General features: G+C 41.3%; 1 protein-coding gene across 2 annotated transcripts in view; it reads right to left on the bottom strand.

Annotated features, from left to right (window-relative positions):
- XPO7 (exportin 7) overlaps nucleotides 1-25,202 on the bottom strand; it is a 70,428-nt gene extending 45,226 nt beyond the window's left edge. For both annotated transcript variants that reach the window (XM_067530281.1, XM_067530282.1), the window contains exon 1: nucleotides 25,095-25,202. In XM_067530281.1, the coding sequence (XP_067386382.1) occupies nucleotides 25,095-25,112 (18 nt within the window). In that variant the 5' untranslated portion in view covers nucleotides 25,113-25,202. The remainder of the gene's footprint in view (nucleotides 1-25,094) is intronic.
- Nucleotides 25,203-25,717: the final 515 nt, after the last annotated feature.

Raw genomic sequence — 25,717 nt, 5'->3', positions numbered from 1 at the left:
GTTAAAGTTTGATTTTCTCTCTGCTTCTAGAGGAGATGATTTTTTAAAAATCAATTATGTGACTTTTAATTTAAATAAAAGCCATCCAGAGCTCATATGGGATATATATTTCAATATAGTTTTTTTCTGAAGGTGGCCTCCGACTGCTCATATTATCACTTCAAATTTCTGAAGAATCTAATTCCTTTTCCACTCCTAACTACATTTGTCACTGTTACCCTGCAGTGTTATGCAAATGCAGGGACAAACTTGTTTGTTGGAGGACTTTGTCTCAAATCAGCTACATGCTTGAGAATTTAAGTCTATAAACTGGTCTACTTTAGAAAAGTTGCATTAGTGTGACTAAATCAATTTTTAAAATCCATCAATGCATACCCCTAACATACCAGTATTTATACCAGTTTAAACCATACTTAAATTGATTGATCTTAATTTACTAATTTATACTGATTTAGTGTAAGGAAGGTTTAAACTGGTTTGAGTGCATCTATAGAGGTTTGCATTGATGTAATTAAATTAATTTTAAATCCACTGAATTCTACTGGTGCAACGTGTCTAATACACCTTAGCCCTACCTACACTGACTTCAGTTTGTATTTGTAAGTGGTGACCTTTTGTTTTAAAAGGTCTGTCTGTGTTTATTATCTGTAGCTGAGTAAAACATTGTAGTTTAATTTAAGTCTAGAGTTTAGTTCCTGTGAAACAAAAGTTGCCACTGTGCTCTCAAATACATGGGCATGTGCAATGCTGTGTCTGTTGTAAAATCGCTTACCTCACTCCTATGTCTCAGATTCAGATTTGAGGCTGCTCTGATCTGGTAGGAGAACCCTGGCTTCCTTCACAGGCATGTTCTCCCACAGCCTTGGAGCTCTGTTTCACCATCTTCTCAAATAATCAACAGGAAATTTCCACTAATCAAATCCCAGAAAGTACCTTGAATCTTGTAACATCTACTTTGCTTTCAAGTTTTAAGGCTCTTTTTTACCTCCTCCCCAGACCTCTCAGATCAAGAGGTTTAACTCCAGAGACACAGTTCTGCCGCAGGGTCTACTGAACAAGAGACTCACACAAATCTCAGGCCCCTCACCAAATGAGAAGCCAAGGATATATTGGTATAGAGTTTAAAGACAAGCACTGCTGTGCTCAGTGAGAACATATTGCAATAAAAGATAAGGCAGTAGCAATGAAGAGAGATTTACTACAGTACAATCCAACTGGCATATCCCAATGGGGAAAAAAAAAAGTACCAATTAAGCAATATAAGGCTCAATGGGAATGTGTCATTCTGGACGATGTTCCCATATTTCCATGAATTGCTTTATAAATAAGTAATGTCCACAGCATTACAGTTTTACAGCAAAATGATCTTACAGCGTGACTTTAGGCAGATCACTAATATCACTAATGTTCAAACCCAAAATAGGCCGGTAACAACCTCTCCTTTCTGGGGATGAGCATTAAAGGATATTAGACTGGATTAACACACAAGCCCACCTTCCCACTGTGGAAACCTGGGTTCAGGTAGTGGCGAAAGTCACAAGTGCAATGAGTTAGGTCATTGGTCTCATATCAATGAATCCACAGGGCACTTCGGAACAACGCAGAACAATCAGTAATCTCTACTCAAGAGGAACACAGCAATGGAGTAGCAGGGGGTGCTGCAGAGTAATATTACTGCGCCTCAGTAGAGTTGTATGGGGACAGCTTGCCAAGCTCCTGTTCATACTATGCCTTGCCTTTGTGAGCACTCAATACACTACTTTCATGAGCAACAGGTTAGAGTTCAAGACCAGAAGGGACCATCATATCTAGTCTGAACTCCTATACAGCACAGGCCACTAACCCCCCGCCAAAACCCAGTCACTGGAGTGAGGCCAAGATACCACAGCCCTCAGAAGACTAAACTATCATGTGCCATAGGCAGAGAACAGGAGAGATGGAGGCTGCACCAATTCTTGAGGCCCCTGCAATGGCAACTTCCAAAGGTGGTTGTATTTACTTGTAAGTCATAGTAATGTTGTTTAGGTGTCCATCTATGCGATGACTTACAAGTAAATAAAACCATGCAGCATTAGAAAACATTACTGTTAAATTAAAGGTCTGATTTAAATGGAAAGAAAATCATCAGGCTGCCACTTCTCCTTAAATGTGACTTGCCAAAGACTTAAAGATCTGGGGTGCAATTCTAGCCCCATTAAAATCAGAGTTTTGCCAGCGACTTCTACGGAGACAGAATCACATCACTGGTGAGGGCCTTTGTTTATGATGAATGAGGCAGATCTGAAAGTTACATCCTCTTTAAAATTTAGACGCATCAGGAATGCAGAGTCTGGTCTTCCCTAGTTTTGCTGGAGTCGCAGTGGGAGTAAGAAAAGATTTATTTTTGCGTTCTTAATATCTTAGTTTTAGGGGTAGGGATGTTCAGTCTTTAAACACAGGCTTCCTTTATTCAACCTGTTAATAAGTCAATGAAGTTAAAACAGATGCTATCCACCAAAGAGTTTTGATCCCCTCACTAAAAAGCTTTTCCCTCTTCACTGTTCCATTTTAACTCTTGACTCTTGTGATATCATTTGCACTAACTCTGCATAAGTCTTTTAGCCCAGGCAGGACCAGAGTTCCAAAAACACTAAACAAAAATATCCTGTGGAGAATGAGGGAGATGGCTGTATTATTTATTAAGAATCTCCTATGTACCTCAGTTTCTCTCTTTGATATCTGACTACCTCTCTGTGTGTATCGAAGTCAAAGGAGATTGTTAGAGAGAACCACGCAGGACCCTAAACAATGAGATAAGATACCTACGGTAATCATCTACAAGGTAGTTAAGACAACAATGGCTGGCCATTAAGTGAGAAGATGCTATTTTCCAGATGGGTTGCTAATGCTCAAAGCCTATAGATGGGAAAAAAGGCTACAAACAGTTAAAAAGACCATCTGGAACAAGCATGGGGGTACTGATTGTACCTGGGGGTACCTGGGTGCGGGGTGCTAGCAGAGAAACTGCAGCAAGCATACTGACTATCCTCAGAGATGGAGGTAATAGGAGTGAGTGGAGTTTACCAAAGCTTGCAAGAAAAATTAAGACATGGGTCAGAGGAAATATTTGCACAAGCCTTTTCTTTAACCTTTCTCTCTGACTGCTGTGTACCTTTGGGTGAATAAACGCTTGGCTCTGAAGAAGCTGTATGAGTCACTTTAATCAGATGCTGGTCCCAGGCTCCCAGAGGGAAAGGGCTTACAGGTGCCAAGCACAGCTGGACCTGATGTAAAGTTGGTGAAGAAGGGATTGCAGTTCAAAGACCCAGCCTAGGAGTGGGAGGACTGCATGGTTCCACCCAGACAGGCGTGAAAGCAGTGAATCCTGTCAAAGGGGTGCACTAGAGAGGATCTAAAGGGATCTAAAGTGCAGCTTGCCTTGTGTCTAGACAGCCCCAAAACCTTGCCGTCCCCACCCCCCATTTTAAAGAGATAGCTTTCCGGCCTATTGCATACACATTATAAGGCAGCCAATTTTTTCGTGCTTTTTTAAGATCACCTGTAACTTACTTCAACATATACAGGTATTGGAGGGATCTCATATTAGATATTGCACATTAATGTGCACCAAATAATCAAGGCAGAATAAGGCAAGTGAAGGATGGAGGGGATGCTTTTACTTGGCATTTCCTTGGATTTGTCCGTTAGAATCAAAGCCTAAATAGTAGTTTTATTTTAAAGTACGCTCTAACACCCAGAAAACATCCACAGAAAGCAGTACTCCAATCAGATCATCTTTTTTTGATGAAAATCTTATTGGCTCTAATTTTAGAAGCGTTTCTCTGATGCATATTTATCCCCTTGCACTGGTAAAATAATTACATTAATAAATGAACTCTTTCAACAACCCTTGAGCTGCATTCTAGATTTGCAGTGATGAATCTTAAGTGAACCTCAATCTTTGTGCCTTAGTTTCCTCATTTGTAAAATGAAGACATATTATTTATCTAACTTGTTTTGGAGAGAATAGATTGTAATGCAAAATTAATGTTAGCCTAGTGATTGCTGAGACACACTGTTAGCTAGTTCAGTCATCATAATAGAGCACAAGTGGTTGTGGATATGTTCTCATGAACAAATACAGCACTTCCATACAACAGTCACAACAGACATTTTTGATGCTCTGTTGTTGAAATGGTTAACTAATAAGCCATTAGGATGTCACTACCAGTAACACAGAGGGAGAAACTCTGGGCAAATTGTTCTTCCCTGTCCCACATTATGTTTTTTGGAAATTTTGCTGCATTACAAGTGTTTCCTCAATTCAGCTTCTTTAGAAACTGACAAAATAATCAAAGCGCAAAAGAAACTTTAGACAAAAAGGAGGAGGACTTCAAAACAAGGCCCTGCACTTCCATCTTTGGGCTAATTCCAAAAAAATGGAAATGTGGAAGTGGCTGAAAGGTACTGAGCTGGTCTACACTAAATCTACTTGCAATCAACACAGCAAAGTGGACCTTACTACATGGAATGCAAAACAAACTGGTTAAGGTCAGTGTCTGTACAGGTGCTATACCCTCATAGAATGCCCCCATGCCAGGAGATAAAGTGCTGTCTAGCAGGAGCTTGCCCTCTGATTTCTAAGTGTGTATTACACCTATCCTCTGCAATAGAAGGACTCACCTTTCAAACCAGGTCTGGTCCCTTGTTTTGGGAAGCTACAGTCCAGAAGATAAGTTTCCATAATAAATTTCAGTGGTTTAGCTACAATCCTCTGTAATTCAGGCAAACTGCTTGGAGAGCAGGAAAGGCAGCATACAATGGTGGGGTAGGGAGTTGTGGAATACTGGCCAGAAACCTGAATCCAGAGATCTTACTCTAGGTCAAGTGGAATCTTAGACCACTAGTGAGTTTTAGTTAGACAACTATCCGTACACTTCTTGCCAACTAATGGATTATACAGAAGATTGCTTTATCTGTCCAGGATACAGTTTTATTTTCCTAAAGCTGAAAACCCCAAGGCTTGAGTTCCTCAAACAAGGCTCCAATTAGAATTTAAAGTTAAGATTTACACTTCAACTCCCAAAAACAAATAGTTTTAATCCCTCAGATCTGAGCCATTGCTGTGGTGATATCACTTTTTCCTCCCTCACTAGTCTGAAAGCAGAATGGATTAAAGATGTCACTAAATTAGCAACAGGGACAGAAATTCCCAAAACAACTATGTTACTTAAGTGCAGCAAGTTATCTGTACAGCTCTCCTTAATGCCTGATTCATCGGTTCCGCTAGTTCTTCAGATGAGCTTTATTCCAGGTTTATTCCAGTAATGCTGTTCACACCACCATGGTGTTAAGAATCTGTCCGCATCTGTTATTTTTTACTACAAGCCTAATTTTCAGTCATTTATAACTGCCCTGACAAAACTGACTTAATAGAGAAGTCTGGCCATGTAGATTCTTAATCCAGAAGCAAACACTGTGTATAAATGATCAAGCTGATTGTAAAATTGCAAGAGGTACTAACTATGAAGTGGTAATTCTGTTCTCCTGCCCAGAATTGGACACAGAACTTCTGCTGAGGCCTCTCCAGTGCCAAATAGAGTGGTGCAGTTACCTTCTATGTCATACATAAAACTCTCCTGTTAATACATCCCAGAATGATATTAACTTGTTTTGCAGCTGCATCACATTCTTGACTCATACTCAATTTGTGAACCACTATAAACCCCAATCTTTTTCAGCAGTACTATCATATAGCCAGTTATTCCCCATTTTGTAGTTGTGTGTTTGTTTTTTTCCTAACTAAGTACTTTTCACTTGTCTTTATTGAATTTCATCTTCGTGATTTCAGATAAATTCTCCAATTTCTAAAGATTGTTTTGAATGTGTATCCTGTCTTCCAAAGTGCTTGCAACCCCTTCCCGCTTGGTGTCCCCTGCAAATTTTATAAGCATACTCTCCACTCCATTACCCAAGTCATCAGTGAAAATATTGACTAGTACTGGATTAAAGATTTACCCATGTGGGCCCCACTAGATACATCCTCACAGTTTGACAGTGAACCATTGAGTATGGTCTTTCATCCAGCTCTGCACTCATTTTATAGTAATTTCATCTAGACCACATTTTCCTAATTTGCTTATGAGGCTGTCAGGTGAGAGTGTGTCAAAACCTTACTAAAACCAAGATATTTCACACATCTACTACTTCCCACTATCCACTAGGCCAGTAACCCTGTCTAAGAAGGAAATTAGGCTGGTTTGGTTTGGTATGATTTATTCTTGACAAAGCCATGCTAACTATTCCTTATAATGCTATTATCCTCCAGATGCTTACAAATTGATTGTTTAATTTGTTCCAGTATTTTTCCAGGTATCCAAGTTAGGCTGACTGGTCTAGAATTGCCAGCTCCTGTTTGTTCCCCCTTTTAAAGTTAGGTAATAAGTTTGCCTTTCTCCAGGCTCTGGGACCACCAGGAGTTCCCAAAGACAATTGCTAACGGTTCTGAGTTAGCTTCAGCTAGTTCCTTAAGTACCCTAGGATGAATTTCATCAGCCCCTGCTGATGTATTCTTTAACTGTTTCTTTCTCTATGTTGGCATGCGTTCCTTCCCCCTTGTTGTTAATATTAATCGTGTTGAGCACCTGATCACCATTAACCCTTTTGGTGAAGATGGAACCAAAATAGGCATGAAACACCTCAGAATTGTCAATGTCATCCATTCGCTAAGTAGAGGACCTACATTTTCCTTCATTTTTCTCTCGGTCCTAATGTATTTAAATAATCCCTTCGTATTACCTTTTATGTCCCTAGCTAGGTTTAACTCATTTCTGGGCCTTGGCTTTTCTGCAAGATCTTAATAAAACACCAGTTATTGTCACAACAGACAATGAACCAGATTCTCAGCTGCTGTAAATCAGCACAGCTCCATTGGTTTCAGAGCTATGACAATGTCCACCATCCAAAGCAGTGGTTCCCAATCTATTTGAGTGAAAGCCCCACTAGTTAACACTAGATAAAACACGTGCCCCACCCAACCCCACCAGCCATAAACAAACATATAACAACACTAAATTACAGAACAACAACAATTCATAATAAATGACTCTTACCTGACTAAGAAGCTAAGCCTGCCGTGGTGTAGCCACTACCACACGCCCCATGTGGCCCTGCCTCTTCCCATCCCTCATGAACTGAGGGAAATGGAGGCAGGCTCTGGCAGGTTGGCCGGGGCTGCTCCAGGCCCCCACCGGCATGGGGCTGCTCCTCTCTGGCCATGTGCCGGGCCGGTGCAGGGCCAGGGGAGGCTGCTCCTCCGCTCTGGCTGGAGTAGAGTTCAGGGTTGCTGCTCCGCTCTGGCTGGCATGGAGCTCAGGGGGGCTGCGCCTGACTGGCGCAGAGCTTGGGGGAGGCGGGGGCACTAAATGACCTCAATATTACTGAAGCCTCACAGACCCTCTGTAATCTTTGGTGACCCCGAAGGAGTCTCGCCCCCCAGGTTGGGAACCATTAATCTAAAGGACAGACTATGTATGAACTATTAAAACATTGATCTAATATTGTACTTCCAAAGTTAAAAACCAAAAAGCACTTTTAAAAAAAAAGTGGACAACCAACTGTATATATGTTCACACTACTGTCCATTATTTAATATTTTGTTAGAGGCTTGGTTATAACAGTTCCCTCCTAATGAATGGCCTCTCTGCCTTCTGGCAAACATTGATTCTTCTTCTTTAGTGTTCTGAATTTGTGGAAATAAACATGGCTCCTTTTGTTTAACACCAGCTTCCACTTGTCAAGACAAAACATCCTTGTTTGTACACAAAACATGATGACTGTCAGCCTAGCACTCAGAGTAAGGTTAACTGCTTCAAAGCCATAACGAAACACACGAGGTGTTGAGAAAAATCAGTTATTTCATCTGTTTTCATTCTTTAAAAAATTTCTCAGCAATGAAACAGAAGAGAAAAAGATATGGAATCAGGACCTCTACGATCTTAAACTTTGAGGTAATATCGCCAATATCCCTTGAATTAAAGCACAACAACGGCCTGGCTAGCAATTACTAGCACCAACTCTGTAAGGCAGTCGTACTGACATGCCTGTTTTTAGTGACTGCGTACCATAGCTAGTCAACAGATTGTTCGCTGCTTTGTGGGCTGAAATGTGGGCCAGCTAAAGCTAAGAGGGAAAAGACTTTGGGTATGTCTACACTGGAAATGGAAGGTGAGAGTTCCAGTTCAACCAGACACATCTGGATTAGTTCTGATCCCACTAGTGCACTAAAAACAGAATTGTAGATGTAGTGGTGCAAGGGGCTAGCTGCCGGAGTATGATCCCAGCTGAGACCCTAGGAACGTATTCTGGGTGCTTACACCCCTCCTGCTGCTTGTGCTACCACAGCTACACTTCTGTGGTTAGCGTGTTAACTCTGATTGAGCTAGTGTGTGTAGGTCTACTGGAGCTGGAAATTGCACCTTCCAGGTTTAGTGGAGACATACTCATAATCGCTCTACAACAACCCGAGCATATGTTGCGATGCAGAACAAATATACAAGCAGAGGGGGATAGAGCAAAGAAAGATGAAAATTTTATAAAAACTAGATCAACAGGCAGAAACATTACCGCTATCCAACGCCAGAAGAGTTAGCAAAAACCTCTCCTCTTTGGGGATAGAAATTAACTGGACAGTGTGTTAACCCACAAGCCTTCCTTTCCACTTGGGAAGCCTAGGTTCAAACTGTGGCGTAAGTCACAAAGTGAGTTGTTTTATCCTCTGAAGGGCAATAGGTCCATATTCCTAAAAATCACACATGCGGAGCCCTGGTAGAATTGCATGGGATGGGGAGCTTACACAGCCTCAATTCCCGATGGCCCCAATTCAGAAAAGCATGTAAGCTGGCGCACAAAGTTCCTATGTCTATGATCTTGGAAGCATCATCAATTCATTACTTTCACAAGCACCACATTGAAACAATACTGAAACATACCTGCCCACTCCTCTGGAGAGCTTTATTTTAATTTAAGTCACAACAATGTTCTGGTTGGGTTTCATCATCATATATGGTATACAACATTAAAATGCACTGCCATTAAGTCTCAGGGCTTCTCTAACTTTCCTGAGTGCCCCTGTGGAAAGTGATTTAACTACCGATGTGAATTTAATGCACATTAGTTTAACCTGAGTAAACTATACCGGACTATGGCCACTTTACTTCCAAACTACAGCCTCCACATGAGAGTTTAATGCACATCTTTAGTTAGTTCATCTTAACTTTGAGTATCCATCCCCACGTAGACATGCCTCACATTAAAATTAGCCTGACATTCCCGTAGCTTGCCCAAAGTATCCAGCTGCAGCAGGGACGTCATGAAGGGGGATTCTTTACAGCACATATGCAGAAATACCAAAGCAAAGCAGGGAAACAGAAGGATGGAATTTGGAACTTGGAATTTCCTTGTATTTGTCAGATTCAGCCTGTGAATGGCAATATTATTTTTTAATTTAATGTGTTCAAACAGCCAGAAAACATTCACAGTACACTATAATCCAAACAGAGGACTTCCTCTGATGAAAATCCTTTAGGTGCTATTTTAGGGAGATCCTCACTCATGGATACGTCTCTCCTTGCATGCTTTAACTAGATCACCTATTACATTAATAAGCCGAATATTTCAACTATTCCAATGCTGTATTCCAGGTTTGCAAGGCTAAGCCTTCAACATACTCTACCAAAGTTCCAGGGACAGAATACAGGAGTTTCTTCTCCTTTCTCCAACAGAGACCAAGAGAAAGCGAGAAAGCAGACTCGTTTTGCTTTCTAAATGGCACATGATCTGCAGTTAGGGGTAACATGGGTGGGGATTATTTAACTGCAGGGACTGGGCAATATCTACTGTTTTTACCAAGATAAAAATACCATGTAGTATAGTGATTATGTAGAGCAGGAACCCTGTATATATTAGATAAGGGCTAAAAGCATGAGACAGCAGAGTATTCAAATACTGAAATGCTAGCTGAGTTCTACAATTTAAACACAAATAGCACTAAAAAGAGTGGAAAGCTCTTGACTAAGTAGAAGGGACACCAAAGGAGAGAGGATGTCAAAAAGTTACAAAAACTACACTTATATCCATTGCACTTTTCATCCAAGAAATGCTCTTTATGAACATTAAGCCTCAACACACCTGAGATTGGAAACTATCCATTTAACATGTATGGAAACAGAGGCAGACAATTAAATGACGTTGCCAAATGGAAGAGAACGCAGGACTCCTGGTTGCCAGTCATCTGTTCTAGCCACTAGATGACACTTCTTCTCAGCCACATACTATTTTGCAACAATATCACAGCAACTTAGGTTGCCAATTTGGACACAAGGAAGAGAAATTGAATCACTGAAAGTAATGAGGATTTCATCAACTTCTCCCTTGCCAATGGACGATTGTTCCCAAAGTTATTTTGCACACCCAGCATGTTAATATTGAAATCCTAGTACATGAGTAGTGTAACATACTCTGTTGTAAACACACTAGTTAGTTAGAAGCTTGAAGTATCCTAGTAAAATGTCAAATTTATCTTATATTTCACACTATGTTAAGTAAGACCATAAGATAGCCTGAAACTTCAGTCATTTCTTAGATGGAGTATTATAATCTCATGTTTTAGAGTATCTGATCTAGGGATGAATTTTTCATATAACCACACGCCATGACATCGGACACTAGATGAAAAAGCAAACCACTACCACACATGCACTTGCTAACACAATTCTGCTCACTCAGTTTCTCTGAGGGAACTACTTCACTCAGTTAGCATTTCCATTTTCTAGTAAATATTGTTTAAAAAGTTTTTCTCCCCTAGTCTTCTTGTTATCTTTGCCACACACAAATGACCAGGATTACAATTTATTTATAAACAAGCATTTTACTGCACATAATGGATACATGCTGAAGAATTTCCACCTTAGGCAGATGGTGTTTTCTAAACTTGCGGTGAAACTGATCATTCTAAGACTCATAAGTGGCATTTAACAATAGGGTATCCAGTCAGTAGCTATTCGCACTCCTCAGTCCTGACCTACATCTAAAGAAAAATAAAAAGAGCAGAATCAGCTGTAAAGAAAGTTGACTATAGCACCTTCTCCCATTTGACTGTACCTATTCCTTACTAATTCATCACCCTGATATAAATAGAAGTCACATGGGACTCTGTACGAGTCATACAAATTTAGTAAGTTTGTTTGTGTACCTAAAAACCTTAAAAATATATAGAGATAAAAGAAGAAACTTCTTTGCTTTTCTCTCCTCTGCCCCCATCAAGCTAAATAAAATTTAAGTGTTGAGTTTTAACTGACAGGATCCCCACCAGGGATGCAAAGTGCTGTGAAATCCTCTGATGAAAGGCATTATACAAGAGCAAAATACCATGGCCATGTTTGAAATAGCCAATTTCTTGATTCAAAGACATCATTCCATCTGGAAAAGTCCTCTCACGGAGAAAGAAACACATCTGAAACCAACAAACTTGAGAAACAAATGAACAGCTACATTCACCCCTCCTCCCCCGACTCCCCAGTAGTATGGAAGTTCTCTCTTGGGCCAAGACCACTGTAACATGCTTGTTTTGAAACACCCCAACCGCTTAAGCAGGTGGGGATCTTTTTGGGGAAATAGCGTAGTGGATATTGTTGACTGACAGAGGCAGGTGGCTCATATCTTAACTGGATATATGGGAAGGCTTCCACTGGGGAATCTAGAGTGTGGGCTGAGCATTCCTCAGGTAGGAAACACCAAATATTTAAAGGTCTGGGATGAACGTTGTGTTATTTAATTGTTTATTTCTTTGTTAATACGCCAAAAACTCCATGAAGGGAATGAGCTTTTGATCCTACAGTTTGTGACCTTTGCTTTATAACAGTTAGGGAAAGGTGTCTGCTTAGAACTGCATATAGAGTTTTCGCCCTAAGCAAATTTTAGGCAGACAGTTTCTAGGTTTTTCGACCCAGGTCATCCATTTCTGAAGAGCATGGTGCTATTTTTGTTTGTTGGTCTTTTTAAAAATATGGAGTTGCTGACATAGACTCAATGAAAATTGCCTCAGTACTGATGAAAAGCGAAAAGATTTAGGTCAAGTTTTTTTTTTTTTTTTAAAACCCCTTACTCAGAGGTCTAAAGTTAGGTGCCCAAGTCAATAGCCTGATCATCAAAAATTATGAGTATCCAGCAGTCTCTGTTGACTTCATTGCTATCTTTTGCAATATCAGCCATCGACTTGGATGCCTAACTTTGGGTGCCCATTGTTTAAAGTCTTGGCCTTAGTGCTTTCCCAATGAGAATGAATATCTGTGGCGCTCACAGACTGGTAATTTTTTTCAATCTCCTCTTTACACTACAAAACAGAAAGCTTAAAAGTAAAATTGTCACCAGCGTTTTCCACACATCAAATATATACAATGTATGATCATCTTCAAATGATAAAATACCCTTAAAAGGAGGCCCCAGGAAATGGTTGTGGAATTGATCCTATATTACATGGTTGCTTAAGCAACACTCTTTGCATAAAAGGGCTGCAATAAGCTTTAAGCAGGTTTAGTTCAATGGAGTCTGACTTAGCCATGCTGACCGTTCCCGTTTCAGATAATTGAGGAAATGGATGCTGCATTTGACACCAAGAGGGCAGAGCCAGAAAGCAAGCAAGAGTGTATGGAACCAAATGATTTTAGGAAAGGCAGGCAATACACCCACTGATTTAGGCACCTAAAATGGACTATTTTGTTTTAATGCAAGGTCAACACAAATCCTCCTGATGCCTTTCAGATTCTCCCTCAGATATTTACACTGCAGTAGCGAGAGATGGTAAATTGCTCCAGACATACACTGCTTCCAAGGCACCGCCCCCCTCCTGCCTAATAAACACCGAATCTTTGACTCAAGAATCTAATAAGTTTAGTGCTGTTATTTCTGGCTGAAGTCCTTTAGTATGTTTTAACATCCATTCTCAGATTTCCATGTGTGCTGTAATCAAAGTCACAGTTGGCAAACGTTATAGGAAGTGCAGAGTGTACAATGGGATTTTCTTTATACTTGTGGTTCAATCTGTATGATCAGACAGCATGCCTTGGAAGTATTAATGCCAAGGCAGGAAAGTGAGAAAAAAATGGAGCAGAGTAATCAATTGTGTGTAGAAAACTAGTCACTACACTACCAGTTTTATAGAGTTGGATTCCTCAAACAGGAAAGTATAGCTGGCATTTCAAAGTAAAAAGGACAGGGACCCACTCATATATGAGTTTGTGTTTAAGGGGAAAGGAACGTCATAGTATCAGTAAATGGGCACTGTACTGATGCTGACACAGTACGAATTTCTTTATCTGAAAATAACGGACACATTTAGTACTCATGGAACTGACATTAGCCATGCAGGTTTCAGGTGCATGCAAGCATCTTTGCTAATGCACCCCAATCCTTGCTTGCAGCATGTTCCAATCTTGGGCTCCAATTCTGTCCTGCCAACGCACCTCACTCCTGATCAACAACCTCCGGTATTCAGAGTCCTGAAACCACAAGACAGCTTTCTTCAAGAGCTTGCTTACTGCTCAGAAAAACAGGGATAGCAGAAACCAACAGGCACTCTGAGGAAACTTGTGTCTTAAAGAACCCAAGATAAAACATCAACAGTCAAAGAACTTGGGTTGAAAATGACTGAAGTTTAGAGCATGAGTTTAGGTCAAGGTTGACTTTAGGTCAATCTTACGTAATTCGACCAACAATAAAAAAAGGTTTTAAGATGAATAATGCAACTATTTTCTACCAAGACTCAGAAGAGCGGGAAAAACAGGTTATCATTAATTATGCATTTCGTTAGTACCCATCATGATAGAACATAGATGTCATGGTAAAATTTGTGCTCCTTCTCTGTCGTTAGAGAATTGGAAAAAGTCATCCATTTCAATCTAGCCATACATATGGCAGCATGGGTAAGCCTATTTATGCACTTCCAACAATCACAATTATTTATTGCAGTAGTATCCATAGGGATCTCCTTGAATCTTTCAGGGCATCAGTAATAATCCCTCATTTTCTCCCCTAAAGCAAACAACCATTCTTCTAACCAAGGTGGGCTGGATGGGATTTATTTTAGAGTCTAGCAATGCCACTCCTACACTGGTACTGTGGAGCAACTCAAGGCACCTGTTACAAGATGATGAACATATTGCCTATGCAAAACTCCCACCACTTGCTGACCCAGACGTGGGAATCCAACAATGATTTGCAGCATCATTTCTGATTTAGCACAGGATTGTGCTGTGCACAGATTTTCCTCACACACAAGCTCCGGGGATGCATTTCCTTAAGAGTGGTAAAATATGCTAGTGTTTTCAGGGCAGGGCACCCACAAGAACCTACAAAAGATACATATCTGGTGTTAGATATATTGAAAGAGCTGTCCTTCCTCACCCACACTTACCATAAATGAGCTACCATATTTTATCACTTCTTTAGGGCCAAAAAGACACTTAACACTCTACATTCCTCATAAACAGAGACAATCCCTGCCCCAGGGATTTTATAATCTAAAGAACAAGAATGTGACAGTCTAAGTAGGAGGTGAAATTGCTGACATGCAACAGTAGAAACTATCCAATAAACTAGTTGGATGCAAACAAATATCACAGCATAAATTCAGAGGCTCGGCTTGGTTTTTCCAATAATGACGACAATTTGCTATAGCGTATTAAAAGGAGGAATGATAATCATGTGCTTAGTTTAGTAAAATAAATAAGTGTGTCTTCAGTGAGTGTGTGATGCTTATGCTAGTGGCATTTATATAGGTAGCAAATTGCATCCCAATTTGCAAGTGCAAACAATTATGAATTAAAAAAGAGGTATGGCAAAGACCAATTTAGTCCCACAGAATGGATAAAAATAAACCCTGCAATGAAGGAGTAGATCAACTGACTTCCAGTTCTGTCTGACCAGCTGGAGACATGTATTTCAGCCTGTTTTGTTCTGGGTTTGCAGTTTTGTGAAACATTCAAAAATAGCAAGATCCAAATAAACACAGCAGAGACTCTGCAAACCTGACTCAAATCATAGTGCTTTAATGGAGCAGTAACCTGACCCATTGCATAAGTACCCCAGAACTTGTAAGAGGAAAAGCAGCCTTTGCAATTTACCATCTGTTTCAGAAACTTACAAAGTAAGAGAACTACCTACAATGTGCGCAGTTCTTAGTCACAGGTATATAGTCTAGGAGCTTAATCTGGCTAAAAGTTTTACATGAAGCAAGTCTGACAGTCCTGGCTCTTGCAGGTAGTTAACTCAGATTTAGATTATCAATCCAAATAATTCATAACAAAATGTAAAACATACCTCATTGCAAGGCACTTAGATGTTGAGACAGCAGTAAACTGCTTTACAAGAACAGCCTTTGTCCAGGATCTTGTTATTTTCCCCACTTTAAGAAGCCTTTTGGTGCGGCACATCAGGTGAAAGTGAGAGACTTGCAGAGTCTGATATAATGCACAATGTTTTTAAACCTACTGCTCTGATCAGTATGACTACCTTTTACCTGACTTCTGGGAACAATGAGAAGATTTGGAGTAGTCATTTCGACACTGTAGCCACTGCACTGGAAGGAGGAAAGAGTCAAGTTGTTTTGTTTTCCTTTATTTTTTTGAAGCGCAGTTAATATACTGCCTTATTCAATAAAACTGATTGTAACCAATTCATTCCAGTAGGAGTGAGCGCTTCCTCTCTGTTCCTGCCCACTACATTTGATAAAGGTCAACCACCATTTCCAACTGAACTGGGACAAGGCAAGGAGTGCGGCTGTTGTGAGCAACATACGTTCATGCAAGAGGGAAACCACTTTGCTGGATTTTAGGGTGAACAGATGAGAGACGCCATCATCAGGACAAGTCAGGCTCCTTTTCACAAGCCTTTGGTGTCTGTTTAACCACAAGTTAATAACCCCATAGCATTTTATGAAAAAGGGCATCTAATCCTATAATCCAAGTAAACATTCCCCATTTCAATAAATCAGGTGCTAAAATCCAAGCTATTCATAAGACATCGCTAAGCACAGAAACTAATTCTACACGGTTATCACCAATATTTAACTACACAAATTTGTAAAGTGTTTGGAAACACTTTAGATTTTCCTACTACTCAAAAGAAATCGATTCCTGAGACATTTAGCTGTGAAAAGCATTTTAGAAAATCAGTTTGATTTTTAGAAAAATCCAAATACGTATTGCTTTTTAGACACCTTGAGTGGTTGGATTGGAAGAAGATATTCAACCATTGTTTTCAGAAGTCAAAATTGGACAAATATAGCAATGCTCTTTGTGGTTCTTCACTTCTCAAGGTGTCTTTACTATAGATTCTTTAACACATCAGAAGCTTGGACAGAATCACCACCATCTACATGTAAGCACAAGGAACAGTTTGCAACAATGGTTATCTTGGTTGATACAGATTTATGTGTGTGTATATATATGTAAAGTGTCCCAAATAATCAAGAGTTAGGGAGGGTTATTTCCCCCTCCCCCCCAAAAAAGGGAGGATTATTTGTCCCCCAACCCCTCAAAAATCTCCACTCCTAAAATGTGTGTTGAGTTCCATAGCCAATGAACACCCTAAAGGTACCTCAGTGTAAGCCTCTATGGGACTGCTGTATCTCTTCATCCATAAAACTGCAGAAGCTCAGCAAAGATTGCAAACTTATCTTTAACTTACTGATTGAACTAGAGGCACTTCAGAACATTATCCTCTACGGATATTTCTTCTTTAGCAGTGTTCTCAAGTACAATGTCCTTGGACTATAACTCCTGCAGTCACCAAGTTCACAAACACACTCCACTAATGATACAAGAGCACAGAGCCTTCAAACAGGAAATTAAGCCAAAACGCTTGGATGGTATAGAAATAACACTTCACGTCTACCTCATGTGAACATAGAAAACAAAACTATTAATTCAAAGTGACAGGTGACTGGATAGACCAGCAGAGGGGTATATTTAAGAACCGTGCATTAAGCGCAGAAAATGCCACTGCAGGAGAAAAAAATCCTTTCACTAACAGGAAAATGGCAGCTGCTGTTTTTATAGTGATCTTACTAACAAGTGGAAGTGTGTGGTCCACTGATGACCACAATAAGATAAAGTTATTAAAAGGATACATTTATCTTCTTTGATAAGTCATTTTTATGACCTTATCCACTCATAGGAGTGATTTGTTGGAAAGTTACGACAATATACGTAGGTGGCAATTTCCTAGGAAAAACTAGTTTAAGACAGGGCACTGGTAAATACTTGTTTACACAGGAAAACTGGGAAACAATTACATCAATGTACACCAAGTTCAGCAAGCATAGAATGAATCTTTTCAAACTTTGGATACTTCCACTGAAAAATAAGGAATAGGCTCGGTCTATCCACTACATCAAAATTGGTCTTCTATTACAGAATGCTGTGTGGCCAAATGAACCTGGACAGATGGTCTGCAACTCTGCATGTTTCTGATTGCTTAGTGCTTCAAAGTCTACACCTTTTCTAGAGTGTAGTAACTGTTTAGAAAAAGATGAGTAACTGAAGAGGTACATTCACTATACCTATTCTATAGATGCCATCAGAGGATAGTGAGGGTCCGATTGCCTTAATTAAAGAGCAGATGCAGAACCCTACTTTCCAAAATGCTTTTGACTTTCAAAATCTACCACGGACAAAAAAGATATTTTGTTGAGCCCAATCCTGCAAGATACTGAATGCCTCCAGCAAGGTGCGGAGCACCTTCAGTTCCCACTGGGGTCAGTGGGACTTCAGGATGCTCAGTTTCCCCAAAAAATCAAGCCCACTGTCAATTCACGTGAAAGATTCAAGTTTTGGAACAGACTATTTAAATATGGGGATGATATCCTATTCTGGTAAGGAAATGACACAAACAGCCCCACAACATTTCACAAAATTACCGCTTTGGTTATAGAGAGCATGGGACACACTTCATTCGATATTATGTTTGCTTCTATATCGAGATTAAAGCAAAAGCAAAATTTCAAGCTGCGGCCTTGACTTTAGCAGAGATGCTTTCTAGGTGAGTGGTTACCACCTATCCTTCATGAAAAGTTCTAAGACAGTATCATAGCTAGTAGGCGCTAGTGTGCATTTAGTTTGGGGTGGAGAGGAGGGGGAGACAAAAACCACAGAATTCTTAACCATCACCTACACTGATGCAAATCTGAGGATCTCTCACCACATGCACTCAGAATAATGGAAGCCAACAAACACAGCAGGTGGAGTTGTTATCCTTGTACTCTACTCCAGCTCCTAATGTCAAAATATTATGAGTAATATTTTCTCCATAACATGCTTGCTTAACTGTGGTAAGCAATCAAGAACATGGTAAGCATTAGCAAACAACAATTTAACCAGAAAGCACCTGCATATTAGACGTCCATTCAAAACAACCAAACCTCAGAATGTAGTAGTATTATTATAAGCATTTGTGGCACCCACCACTATAGTATCATTACAGTATATGGGTTCATTTTGCATGATTCATTGAAAGCCAGTACAGGGAGCAAATACTTATGGCTGCCCTGTACAGCCACACTTTCTGGATGCGCTTAGTACTTTATGCAATGGCCCTGCTAGGCTGTAGCTCCTCTAAAGATCTTATTCAAGTCTGATTTGGGTCACAATTATGCAACTCTTGATGCATCGTTTTCCTCAAAGCACAAAATCACCACTACACACAAAAAAATCTAAGTGTTACAGGAAGATGGCATGGGAAAAGGCAGAGAGCCTGCTGGAAGTCAAGCTTGAAGTACACTGAGAACTGTATAGATGCTCTAGACTTGTACTGGCAAAGCTGGGGATTGGACAGTCTCTGCTCACAGCATACACTGCTGAATTTAAAGCTCTAAGTTTAAGTATTCCCCTTTTATTGCCTGGAAAAAGGAAATGCATGCAACTAAGTCCAACAAACAATTCTGTCTCAAAGAGCACCACAGATGACTTACAAGTGTCTCCCTGAAGCACACAGTTGAATCAAAAACAGACAAATACATTTTTACCTCTTAAATCTGCCAGCAAAAACAGGTCTCTTTTGCACTTTCCTATAATAGGTCTGAGCATCAGACTCTCAAAAACCAACTGCAGTTCATAGTGACACATAGCCCAAAACCAAGAGCAACAGGACAATATCAACAGTAAATAAAGTGATGTGCTGAGTTACAGAGGATTCAGTGTTCTCTTACTACTTCCCTAATTGTGTTAGTGTTGAATATTAGAGGAAACACAGCCTGTTAGAAGAGGGGGTAGGAGTCCAGGCTCCTGAGGTCTAGACTCAGCTCTGACACTCACTCACTGAATGACCTTGTCATTTCACTACACTGTGCCTTTTTTGTCTGTTACATGGGTCTCAGTGTCACATGGGGAGGCAAGACTTAATGTTGTAAAGTGCTTTAAAATCTTTAGATGAATTATAGAAGGTATTCCTACCTAGAAACTGAAGGCAGGATTCGGGACCTATTGAAATCAATGGTAAAAACCTCCTACTGATTTTGATGGGGACAGGATTTCACTGAGTTCTTCTCTTCTCAACAGGTAACTAATGAGTGTGAAAAAATTGAAGACACCAACACATTTTCCTCCACTCTCCTCTCAGAGATAACTGTTTCATGACACAACCAACTGAACAGAGGATAGAGGGAGTACATGCCTTCAGATATGATGCCTCTGAAGTCAGCTGTTTTTACCTCTTCCTTGGAGAGTAGCACATTCTATAGGACAAGCCACCCCAGCGGGCTAAGAGACAGAATGGAAACAGCTCACCAATTGTTAGTAATTTGGTCCCCTAAAGCTGAAAAGGAGCTGGGTTTTACTTACATGACTTTTAACATTGAAATAATGATAATCTCAGCACCAAAAAGTTGTGCATCTGAATCCATGAATTCCTGAGTTCCATTTAAAATGCCCTTCTGATCCACTTGTCACAAAGTTATCCAGTAATTCTGATGCTCAGTGACTGGACAGTAAAATACAGTCAAATAAAAATCTAATTTGCAAAAGAAAAGCTGCTAACACTATTTTAGGTTGCACTGTGTTTTTTCACCCTAGCCCCTGAGCAGGTCTCAGACTATTCTGAGATAAATCCTTCACAAGAGCTCTCAGACAATCCAATGACATGCTGAAGGTAAAAGCACAGACTAAAACCAAACAAAAACAGTAATCTAAGCAATTTGTAGTTGGGCACTGGGCTAACTCGTGATTCTTTTACCAAGCAAGCATGAGGTTACAGTGATAGCAAATAGGAAATTCAAGTCTAGCCTCCTGGGTTTCCTCTGGGGCAAACTGTGTTACACGTTTCCAGAGCCAAATTAGATTCTGTGTTTGATCCAAGACAAAGTCCTTTTGGAATACAGAAATACACCAACAAAATTAGGGTTTGGGGGTGGGAGAGGATTGGCCCAGCAAGACATTCATAAAAAATACCAACACAAGAGCCAGTACTTTAAGAATCACACATAAGAGGCTATTAGCGTGCACGCATACAGTTTTTTACACTAACTCCAATTTCATGCTTCAGGTTATATGCACTACAGGCCATATTTCTATGGGAAACATCATTTTTCTTGATTTCAGTCTCACAAGTTTTCCCCTCTTAACTCTGCTCCTCTGTTCATCTGAATGACAGATGTTATCAGAATGTCTCCAACCACATTTTTCCAATACAACAGCTCGGAGATGAGAGGGCTATAACTCACAATGAAATAAAGTATTTCATCCTGCCTCTTCATTTGCTTTCCAATGCACTTCAAGGACTTGGCTCCACATCTGAATCCATCTTAAGGCAAAAATATAGGCTTCTTCTGTGTCTGGAAGTTTGCATTGCAGATTTGAACTAACTGCTGCCAGTTCAATTAGAAGTTACAATCAGATGGCTAACATCCCTTTACTTTTGTCCACATCACTTGAACTGAGGTTTTCATACGGAAGAGTCAGTTAAGTTTTCTGTTCTATCAAATGCCCAGACCACCTCCTGTACCTATGAAAGTACCCCACAGCACCTGACCTGCTACATTTCAAGAGCAAAAGATCTTTCACTTCAAACAAGTCAGGTTACTCATAGTAGGTAAAGATAATATGATCACTGATAAAAGTGAGGCAACAATTTTTAATTGGTGTAATTAGGTCTTATATTCAGGTCCAAGGGAATCATCAGGTATAAGTTAGTACACAAAGCCACAGAAGCAGTTGTTACCATTGTCCAAAAATCAACAATATCCTAAAGGCATATTTTAACTCATCAGGTATCTCCCAATAAGTTTCACCCATTTTAGGTTACAGTAGGACATCAAATCCCAGATCTAAGTAAGAAAAAGAGAAATACAGCAATTCTGCTTTTAAGGAAAAAGAAAAAATTGTTCTCTTATCACTACTTTCCCCCAAAGTTAATTCTAATGATATCTTCTATCTCCTGTTTCCATCACATACACAGGAGTTGGAATGACATTCACAGACTGAAAAGAGCAGGCAGAAAAAACATTAACCAACCGAAGGCAGGATGGAAAAAGCATCTATACCACTTCTCTAACACTGCACAGCTTTCCACAGCCACACACAAGAGTGATAGAGAATTCTCTGCTAGTGTATCATTATAGTTCTTTTCATTCCTAGACCCTGAACAGTAATTCTGAAGAGCTGTCCAACAGAAAACTATCCCAACTGGCTCTGAGCATGTGGACTGTTGACAGAAAAGAGGTAGGATTTTCTACATTTACAGGGTTCCATTTTTTTAACACCTACAGAACATGATGCTACAATTCTGCAAGCGTGGTTTTGCAAAGAACCCAACTGTACTCCCCTGTTCATCAACTTGTATCATATTGTAAAATCAGTAACTCCAGCAATAATTATAAATAAATCCACACTTTTTCACTTTAAGTATTAACATGCTAGTTCTAATGACAGCGTAACTCTGAGGAGTCAAAATTTAATAACTGGAATGGCAGTTTGATAAAATATGGCCACTCTGCTTATATATTATATCTTGTATTATTCAGATATCAGTTATCTGAAATTCCTTATTATTCAAAACAGAATCAAGTCTCAAGTTATATACTACAGAGAAAATGATCTCAGTCATACAAACTTATATTCAATGTCTCCCCCTGACATCTGGATAATCCATCAATGCATAGCATTAAACAAGCATAGTTTATAACAGCCCAACACAACCTATCAGCATTAGAAATAGTGTGGGTTTTTTGTTTTTGTTTTTTTAAACACTAACAAACAGAAATTGAATCCATCATCTAATCCATGATTTCCCCTAGTCATAAAAATTCAGAAATCCTGAGGCAGCTCTGAGGGAAGCTAGAAGAATCTCTTCTGAACTAGTGCTTTACTTTTTTGCCCCAAAGCAAAATAAAACGACGAAAAGGAAATGAAAAATTAATAAAATCATATAGTTATAGATATGTAATTTGTCCGTTAGCACTAGTTGTAAAGAGTTGTACTTCTGCCTTCTGATAAGTCCCCTGTAGCTTGGTGACTGGTTAAGAGTACTTGCAAATAAATTTTCATTAGAGTGGAAGATCTCCAAGCTTCTTATGTTAAAGTTTAACTAGTGCTCTTGAAGCTAGCAATATTATGTTCTGATGGCCCAAATTTCCATTTACTTGACCCAATATTTAAAAAAGAAATAGTCTGTTTTAAACTGACAAGAACAACAAGAGATACTGTCACCAAATCCTGTGGGTAAGTTGCGAACCTGATGTGTCACTAATGACAAACCAAAGAATACAGCTTTTCTCCAGTGTCTTATGGCATGTAAATTGTTTAATAACACAGCAATCCCAAACAATTTATTTAGGGTGCATTTGAGAAGATCATTTCAATCCCCCCAGACAACCTGAGAATTACACGGGCTATATTCTGAGTTAATAAACTACTCACCCTTGTGGTTCACAGAGGTACCAGATACAGAATATATTTATTTAACAGCTATATGAATAATAAGTAACTTACAAGTTTTTTTTTTAACTGTGTCTGATATCATGCATATACCACAAGTTCAATTGTCACTATTATGGAAAAACACGTTATTTCCTCCAATGAACCTATTTCTACCATTCATGCTACAATACTTCTAATTCCAGGACAAGTTCTTTACAACCTTTTTTATGGAAGTGTGGTTGTGTAAATTGTTAAAAGAGGCTCCGTCAGCTTAGATTTGGCTCAAAATTTAACTTTTGTAAGATCTCTAAATATGCCTCCACAAGTTTTTATTTTGAATCCAACTGAAACAGTTGTTTATAAATAAATAGTTCCTATTTGGTGTTTGAAATGTAAACACTGCAAAAGAAAGAACTTGGAAAGGAAATTGACTATAGCACAAAAGTGAAACTGACTACACTGATTTTAGATGTCCAAGCTAAAAGAAATTAACAAAATTAAATGAACACCACACATATTATCATGTAAATTGGTATTTTGAAGCTTTCCTTTTTAATAACTTATGCTGTTATAGTGATAGATAATAGTTTACATATGATTTTTAATTTGACAATGTTTCTTAATAAAATGTTTAAGAGCCACTTTAAAGCTTGCTTGGAAAACCTTCACAAAAAAGATCACCAATACCATCTAATTAAAAAAACCCTTTGATCTCTTAGTTAACACTAACATCATCAACCACTGCTATGCTCTTCAATAAAGTAGCAGTGAAGTTCAAGATGGAAAGTTAACTATCAGGTCAGCTCCTTCAACCCCCAGCCATTGTTCCTCACTGCTGACACATCTAAGACCAATCCAATCTATACAAAATACAAATGACGATATTTCCATTGCTTCCCTTGTGAGACTATGCCACAGTATGACATGTCAAAGGCAGAAAGTTTCTTCCTGCTATTAAGCTACATTTTCACTTTCTTAATTTCACCCCATGGTTCCTGGTAATAAGGCCCAGAATCCAACCCTTAGGCGTATTGATCACCTCATTCTCAAAACCCTATGAACTTCATATCAGCAGACATTTATTATGGGTGACAGATAATCCAGGCCATGGTGTCAGACCCAAAGCCAAGACTTCCGCCATGTCAAATTTGAAGCTCTCTCAGCTCTCCTCACTTTGGAGTTAGCAACCCCTTACTACTTTTAACTGGACAGGGTGTGAATGCCAAAGAGCCTAACAGAGGACAGGCAAGTTTCCAGTCTTCTCTGCCTACAAAATAACCGAGGAAGACCTTCAAGGCCTTCTGACACGAAAAGCGACCTGCTGCTCTGGGGAACGCTGACTCTAGGGTGCTTTCAGGCATTTTTTCCTGGAGCAAAGGGCCCAGTTGCAGTCACTGACAGCAGACTGAGGACGCCAATCCCGGGCAACTGCGCAAAGTTCCCTCTCTTGCTACCAGCTTTGAGGGTCTAGATCCCCCAGCTGCTGCTGCCGCCCCCCAGGGCCTGTGACCGGCTGCTGCCAACTGCTGGCATTGGGGAGCTCAGGTGAGCAGAGGCTGCCTGCAGGTCACAGGATGCAGCCCCTGCCCTCACCAGCTGCTGCCCGGGCTGCGGGCCGTGCCCAGGCACCCCGCGCTGCAGGCGGGCCCAGCACCCCGGTGCCCCTTGCTCTGGAAGGCCTCTCTCCTGGCTCCCCCCCGGCACGTGTGTTGTGTTGCGTTGTGTGGTGTGTGTGTGTGTGTGTGTGTATCAATGCTCGAGCACCACACTCCGGCTGCGCGGGGCTCCCGCCCCCTTTGCCCCCCGCGCCACCAGCATTTGGGGGAGGGGAAACGGCCGGGGCCCCCCCTTTTTGCCAGGGGCGCGATCCCGCCCCGCCGCCCGCAGGGGGAAGCGACCCGGGCCGAGGGGCCCGGAGCCCATCAGCCGCCCAGAGCTGGGCCCTGCCCCCTGGTGCCGGGGCGCCGCGCCTCGGGGTCCCCCTCAGATCGCGGGGGGGAGGGGAGCCGCGCGCCCCCAGATCCCAACCCCCCGGGAGATGCCCGCGGCCCCGCGCCCCGCAGGCCCGCGGCGGGGGAGGAGCGGAGAGCCGCCCCCGGCCCCAGCAGCCCCGCCGCCCCCGGCCGCCCCCCGCGCGCGCTCCCTCCTCACCTGCACATGATCCGCCATTTTGCTCCATTCATGCTCCTCTCTCCTCCCCCCGCCCCGGCCCGGGGCCGGGCAGCCGCGCCTGCGCACTGCGCCTCCCCACTCACGCACTTTGCGTAAAGAGGCCGAGCGCCGGCCCTGGGCGGCTGGGTTTAGAGAATGGCGCAGCCCGCTGCGGCGGCGTAAGCGACGCCGCGACGTCGGCGGGGAAGCGAGGGGCGGGAGAGGAGCGGCGGGGGACTCGGCTTTGTTTACATGGCTCTTAAAGGGGCCGCGCACTGCAAAAGGCAGAGCCGGAGCAACAGGCCGGGGAGCGGGCTGTGGAGCAAAGGGGCAGCCTGCCCCGTGCCGGGGGCACTGCCCTGCCGTGCATCTGCACCCCCAGCCAGCCCAGAGTCCGGGCACTGCCCTGCCACTACATCGCATCGTGCTCTGCACCCTGCCAGGGGGGCTGCCCTTCCACTGCACCCGGCTGCACACTGCACCCCACCATTTCTGTGCCGGGGGTGCTGCCCTGCCACTGCACCCAGCTGCACACTGCACCCCTCACCATCTCTGTGCCGGGGTGCTGTCCTGCCACTGCATCTGACCTCACCCTGCACCCCCACCTGAGACAGAGCTGAGAC

The sequence above is a fragment of the Emydura macquarii genome, unplaced genomic scaffold, assembly GCF_026122565.2.
Source record: "Emydura macquarii macquarii isolate MOO-44397 ecotype Brisbane River unplaced genomic scaffold, CSIRO-AGI_Emac_v2 contig_3059, whole genome shotgun sequence".
NCBI classification, from domain to species: Eukaryota; Metazoa; Chordata; order Testudines; family Chelidae; genus Emydura; species Emydura macquarii.
The sequence above is the reverse complement of the archived record's forward strand: the minus strand, read 5'-3'. Positions and strand labels throughout refer to the sequence as shown.